The sequence below is a fragment of the Lissotriton helveticus genome, chromosome 8 (assembly GCF_964261635.1).
Source record: "Lissotriton helveticus chromosome 8, aLisHel1.1, whole genome shotgun sequence".
In the NCBI taxonomy this organism is placed as follows: domain Eukaryota; kingdom Metazoa; phylum Chordata; class Amphibia; order Caudata; family Salamandridae; genus Lissotriton; species Lissotriton helveticus.
Genome location: NC_136069.1, coordinates 415,896,852 through 415,910,419, shown reverse-complemented (window position 1 = coordinate 415,910,419; position 13,568 = coordinate 415,896,852). Strand labels below are relative to the sequence as shown.

Below are 13,568 nucleotides of genomic sequence, written 5' to 3'. Positions count from 1 at the left end.
AAGGACTTGTACTAGCCGCATCTAGGACATTTGTAGGGCCTGTACTAGTACTAAAGTCACAAGAGGCAGATAATTGATTATAGATTTGTTCCCTTTTGTGACAAAAATGTGAGGCAATTTCTTCACAAAAAGATTGACTAATATTATTACTTTTCATCTCAGGGAGTTTATTTAATTTATTTATGACAAGAAAAAGTTATTTACCCGAGTTTTTTGATGCTTCTTTTTGCTGAGTAAAGAAGGATGACTTATTCCGGATGACAGCTGCTTTATAATTGGCCAGGGAATTTTTATATATTATTTTATCCGCAGAATTGTAGTTTAATCTCCAAATCCTTTCCAGTTTTCTACAAATCTGTTTTGGAGCCGAAGAGCATCTGAAAACCAAGGTGCAGATTTTTGAAGTTTGTATTTATTGCCACCTTTTTTTGGAACCACTTTTGAGATGGCCGATTTAAGCCACTTTGTGTAGGCCTCTGTGGCTTGATTTGGGTGGGGCAGCTGAGTAAACATGGCCTGTGCAAGATGTTGTTCTAAGGTGTCGAAGTTAGATTTTGACCACAGATGGTCCATGGCAAACGATTGGTGCCATTATAAGCAGGAAGATTAAGCTTTACTCCTACCATTCCCCAGTACACAAAGTGTATGCACGCTTAGTCAGGATGGTTTGCTCTTCTGACTGTGTCTCCTAGTTTCCTCGTTGGACTACCTTGGTCAGAAGTTATCAGATAACAGCCTCCTGATCGTGGTCATGGAACTAGGGGAGATCCTACTCTCCGATCCTCTGCCCTTCAAGACCCTCTGCATCTGTGATCGTATTGTGGAGTATTTTTAACATAATGAAGGCATCACCTCCTCACCCTCTGTTGAGTGGGAAGCTTTTAAGTTGGTGGTCAGGGGCGTCTATACGCATGCTATTTCAGGGAGAATGGAAAATGCTGCTCCGATCATTGGATACTGCTGAACAAGAGTAGATAGAGCACGAATGGCATGCCTTTGAGAACCCTACCCTTCGGTCCTCGCTATTTCAGCTCTGGGAAAATGAGGCTCAGTTTATTGAATGCTTGCATAGGTTGAACTGCATGTCTTGCACTACCTGCACACACTTGAAAGATGATAAGTCAGGCCACCTCCTAGCATGGCTGATAAACAGAGAGAGTAGGCAACCCTAGATAGTTTTTATCTGCAGCTCGACCGGTGCTTTACTTCACACACAAAAAGACATACATAACGCTTTTACCACTTATCACCAGTGGAAGTACCTTGCACAGCCTTGCAAGCTTTCTGAGCTGCCACACCTCTCTTCAGACTCTCTCTGGAGGACCAGGAGGTGTTGGATGCTCCCATTACCGTACAAGATGTACAGGGAGCCACACTGTGGTTGGCAGCGGAGAAGACCCCGGAAACAAACAGCCTCCCAGCCGAATTCTACAAGACATACATAGTGGTGCTGGCCCCCCAAGCTGTAGAAGCTCTATGAGACAATGCTTTGATTGGCATCCCAATTCTCGCTATTCTAGATTTCTACAATCAAGAGGAACCTCTGCCAGAAGAAGAACCGCTAAGAAACTAAGGAAGACTGCCCTTGCTGTGTGCTCTGGGGCTGACCTGTTTTGCTGCTCAACTGAAGGAGAGAAGAAGGGGACTTTGCTGTGTTCTGTGACCCCTGCCTGCTTGACCTCAAGACTTTGCTGTGTGCTGTGTCTGCAAGAATCTCCAAGGGCCTGAGAAGAGCTGGCCTCCTGTCCTGTAACCCAGGGTTAAAAGGTTCCCAAGCATTTCCAAGACTCTGTAAAGATCGTGCTGTGTTTGCCCTCAGTGCGTGATTTTAACCTGGATCACCTGGATGAACGCCTCCTCAGCACGCGACATCGCCATCGCCATCCCAGACGGATACAAGATCATCCAGAGAGACCGCTTCAACCAGACTGGAGGAGGCATCGCCATCGTACACAAGAACACCATCCGCATCACGACCGACTCCAACGACACCTTCATCACCGCCGAGTATCTCCACTTCCAGATACACACCGACCCAAAGACGACCCTTAGAGGCACACTCATCTACAGACCACCGGGCCACGCACACAATTCAGCGAAGACATCACGGACTTCATCAGCCCGCACGCCCTCCGCTCCGCTGACTACATCCTCCTAGGGGACCTCAACTTCCACCTGGAGAACAACAAGGACTGCAACACCACCGCCCTGCTGGACAACCTCGCCAACCTCGGACTCAAGCAACTGGTCAACACCCCTACCCACTACGCCGGCCACACGCTTGATCCCGTCTTCTCATCCAGCAAGGACATCACCTTCAGCCACTCCACCGGACTTCACTGGACCGACCACAGCTGCGTCAACTTCAGCTTCAGAAGAACCACGACTCACCACCACCCGCAACAGGTTCCTCGCAGGAGCTGGAGCAAGATCACCGCAGAGCAGCTCACCACCTCCCTCAGCCAGAACCCACCCGCCAGCACAACGGACCCCAACGAAGCAGCCCGCAACTTCACACAGTGGCTGACCGCCTGCGCCGACGACCTCGCGCCACTAAAGAACCCGCCCTGCAGACCCAGAAGCAAGAAAGCCTCCTGGTTCACCTACGAACTCAAGAATTCCAAGAAGAACTGCCGCACCCTCGAGAAAGCATGGCTCCTCGACCAGACCACAGACAACATGACCGCCCTCAAAGACGCCACCCGCAAGCACCATCAGCTCATCCGCACCACCAAGAAGAAATCACTGAAGGAACGACTGGACAACAACGCCCACGACAGCAAGGAACTCTTCAGCATCGTCAAGGAGTTCTCTAATCCCAGCACCGGCAACAACAACATCACTCCTTCACAAGATCTCTGCGACTCCCTCGCCTCGTACTTCCACCGCAAGATCGCCGACATCCACAACAGCTTCGACGCACCTTCCGCGCACCCAACCATCGAACCAACGCCCCCCACCGCCACCCTCCGCACCTGGACCACAGTGATCACCGAAGACACAGCCCGCACGATGAACACCATCCACTTCGGATCACCCACCGACCCCTGCCCCCACCACGTCTTCAACAAGGCCGACTCCAGCATCGCACCCCAACTCCGGGATGTCATCAACTCGTCCTTCAACACCGCCACCTTCCCGGAGAGCTGGAAGCATGGCGAGCTCAGCGCCCTACTGAAGAAACCAACAGCGGACCCCACCGACCTCAAGAACTTCCGCCCCATCTCGCTCCTCCCTTTTCCTGCCAAAGTCATCGAGAAGACCGTCAACAGACAGCTTGCAGCCTTCCTCGAGACGAACGGATCCCTTGACCCCTCGCAATCGGGTTTCCGAGCCAACCACAGCACCGAGACCGCCCTCATCGCAGCCACCGACGACATCCGAGCCCTGCTCGATAACGGGGAAACAGCGGCCCTCATCCTCCTGGACCTCTCTGCAGCGTTCGACACCGTCTGCCACCGCACCCTAGTGCAATGCCTCAGCAACATCGGTATCCAAGAAAAGGCACTGGAGTGGATCATCTCGTTCCTCGCCGGAAGAACACAAAGAGTCCGCCTCCCCCCGTTCCGATCCGAGGCCACCGAAGTCACCTGCGGCGTACCACAAGGATCATCGCTCAGCCCAACCCTCTTCAACGTCTACATGAGACCTCTTGCAGCCATCGCACCCCAACACAACCTCAACATCATCTCCTACGCCGACGACACCCAGCTGATCCTCTCCCTCACCAGAGACCCCACCACCGCCAGAACGAGCCTACACGAAGGGATGAAAGACGTCGCCGAGTGGATGAAGAACAGCCGCCTGAAACTGAACTCAGACAAGACGGAAGTCCTCATCCTGGGACCATCGCCCTCCGCCTGGGACGACTCCTGGTGGCCTCCTGCCCTGGGCACCGCTCCCAAGCCAACAGACCACGCACGCAACCTGGGCTTCATCCTTGACTCTTCCCTCTCAATGACCAGACAAGTCAACGCCGTCTCCTCATCGTGCTTCAACACCCTGCACATGCTCCGAAAAATCTTCCACTGGATCCCGACCGAAACCAGGAAGACAGTCACCCAGGCACTCGTCACCAGCCATCTGGGCTACGGGAACACCCTCTTCGCGGGAACCACAGCCAAACTACAGAAAAGACTCCAGCGCATACAGAACGCCTCCGCCCGACTCATCCTGGACATCCCCCGACGCAGCCACATCTCCGGCCACCTGAGGGACCTGCACTGGCTCCCCGTCAGCAAAAGGATCACGTTCAGGCTCCTTACCCACGCACACAAGTCTCTCCACGACCTGGGCCCCAAGTACCTCAACGACCGCTTGACCTTCTTCACGCCCACCCTCCAGCTACGTTCTACAAGCCTCGCCCTCGCCGCCGTACCACGCATCCGAAGAGCCACCGCCGGAGGAAGATCCTTCTCCTACCTGGCAGCCAACACATGGAACTCCCTCCCCATCCATCTCCGGCTGACACAGGACCATCTCGCCTTCAGGAAACAACTCAAGACCTGGCTGTTCGAGCAGTAGCGGCCCCTCCCTCCCTCCCCCAAGCGCCTTGAGACCCTTCCGGGTGAGTAGCGTGCGATACAAATGCTATGATTGATTGATTAACTGCTGATCGTGTGGAAGGATCGGTGTGCTCTTCGGCACATTATCAAGGGTGACCGGAGGCTCGTTGTGCCTTGTGAGCGGTCTGTCCTCGATCTGTGCCCAAAAACCGCCGTGCCGCTAATCACCGCCGCTGCCCGGGGCCTGCATTCACTAAAAAAATCCTCGCTGTCCCTCGCCGGGGCCGCGGAGAAGAAACCGGAGGATCGGCGCCCTCATTGGCTCCAAGAGACGAGCCCTCTCAGCAACACTGAAGCCTGGTTGGCGACGCCACGCTGGGATTGGTCCCCGGGCCGTCGCGTCATCGTCAAACCGGGCTGTGAGTGGCTGAAGCAGGAGAAAAGCCTCGACGTCATGAGAGGCTTGTCCCGCGAGCCACGCTGCGAGTGGCTGAAGCAGGAGAGTAGCCTCGACGTCACGAGGGGCTCGCCTGAGGAGCTGCGCACGGATTGGACTGTGTGAGGAGTTGACGTTGGAAGGTGCAGAGAGCCGCGCTCAAGTCAATGAGAACGCCCGTCCTCACCGAGGGTACCGTGGGTGTGTTCATCATGCCGTCCCAGCACTTAAGAGGTAATCTGGCTCCCCGCCGCTCGTTGGATTGTCGAGAGCGGGCGGAGAGCTAGAGGGACTGGCAGAGGCCGTTTTTGAGGTTTCCCCTACTCAGAGACTTCCTGTGAGATAAACACGGAGAGGCGCTTCTGTAGAACGGCGCTAGACACGACACAGAGCTGATTTTAAAGCCTTACAGCCTACTACAATTGTTTTTGAACCTTGTGAGACTGAGAGTTAAAATTATAAAACCTTCCTAGAAAATAGTGCAACCCTTGAGAAGAGTAAAGAGATTGTGTAACTGCATTACCTTTGGTGAACTGCCTAAAACTAGATAAAGATATATTTTTATATACTTACCTGTGTGGTGTCAGTTTGTGGTGTATTCTGAAGTTATTGAGTGTGTTAAGTGCAACTACCCTACACATTGCCTTGGGGATAAGCCTGCCTGCTCGTGCCAAGCTACCAAGGGGGTGAGCAAGGGTTATCTACAGTGTGTGCCCCTTTACCCTGACTAGAAGCAAGGGTCCCTATTTGGTCAAAGGTACTTACCTCTGCCAACTAGAGACCCCCAGTTCTGACAATGAGTAATGAGAAGATGCTGGAGATAGCGGAGGCCTTTACCCTGCAAGCTCCGATGACAATAGCATAGGGCTTTAAAGAGTATTCTTTTTCCAACTGGTAGCCAATGTAAAGTGTCTAGGGCTCTCGTAGAGGAAGCGCTTCTAGGCAGATGGAGGACCAACCGTGCAGCCGCATTCTGGATGCACTGCAGCTTGTAGACACATTTTTTTGCAGCTCCAATGTACAAACTATTACCGTAATCCAGCTGGGATGTTACGAGAGCATGAACCACGGTTTCTCTAGCCGATAAAGGGAGAATATCCAAGGTTTTTCTCAGCATTTTAAGGATTTCAAAGCATTTCCCTGTGACCTTCTTAATATGTGTCTCAAAGGAGAGTTTGGGTCCTGATCAGACTCCAAGATTTTTTGTTTCTTCCTTCGGAATAGGAGTTGGGCCCAGAGTCTGGGGCCTCCATGCCGAGGACCAGATAGAGGGGGTCCTCCCCACAATCAGCACCTTGGCCTTGCTGACATTAAATTTAAGGGAGTTACAAGTCATCCAGTTGGCAAGGTCGCTCAAACAGGGAGAAAACTGGTTAGCTGCTTCCTCCGAGTTATGGGATAAGGTTTCAATCAATGATAAATGCAGCGTGCACCATCTGCTACCTCATCTTACAAATGCTGCAAAACATCTTCAAATGGTTGCCTCAGAACACCAGACGGGCTGTCACACAGGTAAGAAGTGTTCTGTGCACATGATAATGTTACATAGTTCTCAGGTGAGAACCAGAAAGAATTGGTTCTTAAAGAGGAGTAATGTACTTCAACAATGTGGTTTTGAACGATCAGTTTTAATGATTCTGCGTAGAAAATCAGTACAAACAAGAGCACAAAGCCGACAGGTGTTTCGTCACAACGTGTACGGGTGGTGACTCATCAGGGCCAGCGTGGAGCTTGGTGCGGTAAAAGACACCGAAGGAGGCGATCCTCGCTTCGGGTAGGGGTAGGAGCAAAACAAAACGCTGATGTTAGTAAAGGACGGATGCGTCCTGGTAGTGGAGCTTTACTCTACGGTGGCACGGGTGTGTGCGGAAAACACTGTCTGCATCCGGGTAGTGGAAGCTGTCACACAGGCACTTACTGCAACACTCTATCCTGGAATCTCCAAACAAATCCTACAGGCCATCCAGAATGTTGCCGTAAAACTCATTCTCGACCTCCCACGCCGCACCCACATCACACTGCACCTCAGCAAGCTTCACTGGATCCCTATTCACAAGCACAGTCAATTGAAACTTTTCACACATAGAAAGCCCTACACAACACAGGACCAGAATACGAATACCTGAACAGCCCAATACATTTTCACCTACCCACCAGACACCTACAGAGTGTAGGTTTCTCACTCGCACACACTCCCCATATCTACAAAAGCAAAACTGAAGGTCTCTCAATCTCCCTTATCGCACCTAAGACATGGAGCTACCTCTCTCAACACATCCGGCCTCTCTCCTCACTACTTGAGTTCCGCAAGAAGCTGAATACCTGGCTCTTCATATAGGCACCCTGGAACCACACACCTTGTTCAAGCACCTGGATACCATCTTGGGTGAATAGTGTGATCTACAAATCAACATAACATAGAATAATGGAATCCTTACATGTCCTGGACACCTCGGCCATTAGCCACTCATCACCCTTAAAGAAACACAGCAAAGGGGAGCACCCTGGAAAATAAAATATCTCTATATATAACTTAAATGTCCAGAAGACCAACAAATAACAGTGGAGGTCCATCATAGGTTTGTAGTCCAACCCTTTTCTTCATTTAATCTAATCAGAATATTTGTGCTAGCATCTGTTTTTCACAAAAGTTTGTATTCTTCATATAGCAAATTCGCAGCCCAGGCCAACGAGTTTTGACAATAAATTGGACTTCATCATGGCTGTGAGAAACATGCAAAAACACCCAATAAATAAAAACAAATTAAAAAAACTTTGTTAAAAAAACACCACTCAACACATTTTGGCCCATCTACCGCCACATATGAACTGAATCTACTGATTAACAAACTATCCATGACATAAATATTATACAAAGTCTGTAATGGAATATTTCATCAAAAATCCCAGTTTCCACTTAGATCAAACAATATTACGGAAGATGATTCTATCAATCATTAATCAAAACCTCCACCCTCTTCTCTCATATCTTTCACATAAAGTTATACTCACAATGACCAACCCATTACTTCATTAATTTCAGCATTAGAATAGAGAACTGTACTCATAATTGTAATAAAGAAAATAAATTACTGAATCAACACATATGTTTCAAATTACAATAAATGTTTTAACATTTTACTATATCCACCCCACGTTTCAAGGTGATTAGCATAGTACCCAAGGACTTTACTAAAGATTTTTTTCAAAAACAGGAGGACATTTGTAAATCACATGACGTTTCTTTTGATAAATTACAACTTCATATTCATTCTGCTGCAAAATAATGACATATTATCACACCCTTAGTATAGACGGTATCTAATCACAGCCACAAACTTCTTCCTACTTACATTTTAATAGTCATGAAGGTATCAAATTTCAGGATCTCTCCAAACTAGCTCACATTATCACAGAAGAATAAGCTATAATGAATACCCAAACTTCAAACTGTGCTAACCTCCCACCTTCCAAAAGGATATATGAATTATATACCCAATCAAATACACATCCAATGTCGAACCCCTTCTGCAATCTACTATATATCCGAACAGTAATTGAGTAACACTAGCCGATTCCAAAAAGACAAGATATCTTTTAACAATGTAATCAGTCCCGTATCAAAAAAGGCAAGCAGCAGCAAGCATAATCCATATCATCCTTTCAAAGAATAATAATGCTTAATCACACCTTGCCTGCAGGCACGCCCCTACCTGTCAGTGTTACGTTTCACTTACTGAATAGACAAGCCACAGCATGTCAATAACCCTTACATGAACCAAGTTACTTTCATCACCTAAAACTTCTTCTAGAGACGTGCTTCTGCTTAACAGTATAGCGCTTTTTCCCCGTCACATTACAAACTTGTGTAACAAAGCCAACTTCCTCACGCTTCCTCTAAAGATGTGCACCCGCTTATCCGTATCACGCGTCTATCCCACCAAACACCAGCCTCAGTCACAAAAAATTAATGTAACGCAACCACATTCACACCTCATATTAACCCATTCAGTTACAAACAAAAAGTGAAACAAACATACTAACTATAGAACATGCTCACTTATATCGCTGCCTAAATCTACTTATCGTAAAAGACTTTATTCAAAAACAGGACAGTAGGCGTCTGTGCTCCATCAATCTCAGACAAAAGCAAAAGCGGTCATCTATAATAATTTCGCTCTTTTCAGTTGATTTCCCTTCAATCACAGCCACTTTCTCATTAATACATATCTTTCAAACAGTTACCTTTTACGGAACTACCAATCAGGATTCTCATGTGGGGCCACCTCACTGTAGTAACGCCACTTCCTTGACTACATTGGTGAAAGAAAGACCATCTTAAAGTGATGCATATCCTCAGTCCCAATTTGTACTTCCATTGAATTATGCACCCTATTAGACAATTGTTATATCACTGATACCCACCTAGAATCACTTAGACCAGTCAACTGAAAATGACAATCGTCCTACTTTTATTCTCATTAAAAAAAAATCTTGATGGATAGCCAACTGCATCTATAAGAAAACCATCCTCCACATCCAGAGAAACATCATATGTCATCTATATATTCTTTTCGGCTTAATATTGTGCAGGGAAAGATGATCTCACATCAAATTGGCCATCTATTCCCATATATTACTTTTTGAGAAATATTACTTTTTGGTAAAACAAAGCACTAGCTTACAATGGTGCATGATCCCATACAATATCTTCCTTTAAGTTAGGAAAACAAACCAGCCACAATAGTATTGCTGTCTTCAAACCATCATTACCATCTTCATTAACAGACTGATATAGCGGTTAGAAAACATTGGATTGAGAAAACATTTTCATGCTCCTGCGTTTTTGGACATCTAAGAGGAACTGTATATTTGCACATGTGATAAGGTTCTTAATAGAACGCTTCAATATCAGTCTTTTTGAACATTCTAAAGAATTTCTTTAGACTCTTTTAGCACTCACTTTTTGTATAGGATTTAATTTTACAACGTGCGAGCTAAACTTCAGACACAATAACACAATAATTGATGGTGGTCGCTCATGATCTTGCCTCTAAGGCGTGCAACATTTCCCTATTGTGGCCTCCTCGCCGGCTTGCTTCTGCATGCATCACCCCCGCTGCCAAAGGTGTGCACAACACTCCTTCGATTCCCTTACTCTCCTACTCACTACAAGCATTACTACGCCTGGTGATTACCTCAACTATTATTGAGGCTCTTTTACCTTAAATCAGAGTCCATTGTCGACTGTCTACTCCTTTTGCTTGCCCGCCTCCTTAAGGTCGTGGTGACTTACTGCCAGATAACAGTGTACAGGGATCACGTTGACATCGCCTCACCCTAGTCTGGCCTTGTTCTTTAACTATGTTCAATATCACCAAATGCTGCATCCCATCCTCGTCAGCAAGTTTTTAAGAAGTGACACAATGGCAACACGTATTGGGTAGATTAAGAGTTACTTTATTAAGTGGCAAAACACAAATCCTGGGAGGCTCTGCTAGCAACATCTGCTCTCAACGCTTACCCAGCCTTCCAACCATCAGCATTCCACCCCAGCATTCCAAGAGCAGCCATGGCTGCAACTATTCCAGTCTACATATAATTTAACAAGCAGGTACACACCTCAATACAGTACTAAAACCAGGGCTAATATATATAAATATAATGTTTGCAACCATTTCTTATTTTCACCAAGATCTGATGAGTTCAAACCTCATAATGTGTGAATCCCCACAACAGCAATGCAGTATGGATACAGTATACAACGTTTGCAAACCGCTATTGTTCATCATGCTCTACAGCTATGGATACTGTTAACTAAAGCAGAGAAAACTAATCAAAGTAATTGAAATCTCCAGCTTGTCAAGTGGTGTGGAAAAACAAGAGGAATATTAAAACAACCAAAAGCAATGATGCAAGTAAAATCAGGCAAAGGATGTCGGACACATCTCATGAGATCCTCGCAAGAATGTGCCATAGAAGGCAGGAGCAAAAATGTACCTGAGAGACATTGTTTGGTATTAATCTTACATTTATGACATCAAACCGAGGGGATATGCAAGTCATGAATAGAGGACTTTTCATTTTGTGAAGCAGCATTGTGGTGCATTGTTAACAGAGTAATCAATCGGTTGATCTAATGTATGTATGTCTTGATAAACTAGCAGAACTTACAGTTTAAGCAGACATCTGCATCTCTTTTATGAAGCATTACAGTGACAAGAGAGATAAATTACTGTACATGCCCTTTCCTGATGAGTTAAAATGTTAATGACAGATGTGAAATATTTAGGCTGTACTCCTATTTTTCTCATCAACTGTGATTTCTCAAAAAGACAAAAAGGTTACAATTTGACTGGTTGATAGTATTTATAAAGCACACACTGCCCAGCTGGATCTTTTAGTGGTAGGTTTGAGGAGCCTACAAATAAAGTAAACTTCAGCTTCTGCCTATAAAGAGAGATGTGTATAGAGAAAATATATTTTTTTGAAAATCATCTAAAGATCTGAAGTGACTTGGGATTTACATATCTGTGTATTAGTCCACTTTTTTTTACATGCATGTATTTCTTTGTTCACGTACTACCAATCTCTTTGCTGCTGTTTAGTTCCACAGACGCCTTGCGGAGGAAATGACACAGAAGCGGTGGGAGCGTATGCCCGCATCTCAATCAATTCAGCTGAACAAAGATACACAGGTAAGTTTGAATTGATATATGTTAGTTATGTTAAGGTTTTTGTATGTGTGACAGTTCTGATAAAACTGAATGTTTTTTCAATAATCTGAAAATAGTCTAGTTTCTAGAGTACATTACATTATTTACAGCAGACAAATCGCAGCGGCCCTTTCAAATTCAAATAAACCTTATAATCATGACAATTCGGTAAAGTAACCAAAACCCATGTGCAGGAGTCTTGTCTTGGCACCTTTCAGTTTTGACACAAGCATCTAGACGTAGTTGTGCATCAAGTTGGCTAAATAGTCTTGTAATAACATTTGAGGTCTAGCCTGATAAAAGGATACAACAAATCTAGCTGCAGTTTTTATGCTGCAGTCTAGCTAAAACTGCGGAATGTCATTTTGGCTACCATCATACAATAACATAGATGATAGATGATAACTAGCTTCTCTATTAATAATGCCTATGCATAAAGTTGAGAGAACCTTTACAAGATTTTTTCTTCTCAGACACCTTGATATGTTTCTCGGATATCTCTGTACCATCAAGAAGGCGGGGGTAAATTCTCCAAAAATCTGTTTCTGCTCTTTCACACTGGGGAAGATCCAGAGCTTTCGAGGATTACACTTCTGTTTTTCATTTCTATCTCCTGTTTGTGGTCACTAAGCCTGAAACTGGCACTGGGTTTCCAAAGGTGAATTTGTTACTACCATTATCAAATATCATTAGGTAGTGGCTTATCCACTGTAGGGAAGCCGACTTTTGTACTTCAAAAGGTCCACACTACTGTTGGCCTTCTGATCACCTTTTTTTACGGAGATTTTTGCCAAGTGAGGCCTTGTAGACACGGGCATGGAATGTTGTTGATGTGGAGGGAGAAAAGTTCATCAGGAGCATTTGTTTTTGTCCTTGGTCATTGAGTTTGCTTCTGAAAACATGCTGGTCTGCCTGCATTTGTGCCACAAAGTCGAGAGCTTTTTCTGAGAAAAATGGTCTATCTCTGCCACAGCAATATTTAAATCTGGTGGACAGGCCATCACAATGCCTTGGTAGCCTCTCCGCTCAGCGATAAATGCCCCCGAGTCTTATTTCTTTAACAAAAAATATAACCAATAGCTGTATTGTATTGTTTTAAGAATAATAATAATAATCCCATTTATTAGAAAGTCAGCAATAGCAGAAGGTGTTCTTAGTTTGTTACCGCTACAAAATATGAGTTCCTTATTAAAAACATCTAGAATATGAACCAGTTAAGAGAGTTTCACTGTAACTGTGGATCTGAAAGAGACACGTTAGTGATAGATTCCTTACCTTAGAATATCCCCAGGCGTCAGACTGGATCCGGAAAACTTTGCATAGCAATACCCCTGCCTGCCGGCAGGCGTCGTCTGCGGCTCCGCGTCAGTCGTTAGCGCCGGAATGACGTCGTCGGAGTACTTAGACGCCGCCCATGCGCGCTGACGTCAGTTCTTCTTTTTTCCGCGCCAGCTAGCGCAAATCCGGAGAAGCTCTACCCCTTAGTCATTTTTTGACTAAACTTTTTTGATCTTTTGATCATTGCTCTTTTCGAGTCTTCGACTCCGACGGTGCCGGTAGGGATGCCCGGGTTTAAACCCTGTTCCAAGTGCGACCGACTGATGTCGGTTACCGACCCCCATCGCCGGTGCCTGAAGTGTTTAGGCCTCGACCACCACGACCGCACCTGCTCCGACTGCCGGGCCCTGACGTCGAAGGCTAGGCAGGAGCGGTCCCGCAAGCGGCTTGAGCTCGAGCTCCGGCAGTTGGCCCCGCGCCGCTCAAGGTCCCGGTCCCACAGGAGGTCGAGGGACCGGTCGCGGGGTCGGAGTCCTCGCAGCTCCGGGAGTGGACACGGTCGTCGGGATCCAAGTCCTCAGGTAAGAGGCATGAGAGGTCGGAGAGGCATCATCGTTCCTCCGACCCACCCCG

At 46.5% G+C, this 13,568-nt stretch overlaps 1 protein-coding gene across 1 annotated transcript in view; it reads left to right on the top strand.

Annotated features, from left to right (window-relative positions):
* Positions 1–13,568, top strand: part of VPS36 (vacuolar protein sorting 36 homolog) — a 265,836-nt gene that overhangs the window by 62,531 nt on the left and 189,737 nt on the right. Inside the window, exon 5 of the mRNA XM_078657256.1 lies at positions 11,550–11,639. Coding sequence (XP_078513382.1) covers positions 11,550–11,639 — 90 coding nt within the window. The remainder of the gene's footprint in view (positions 1–11,549; positions 11,640–13,568) is intronic.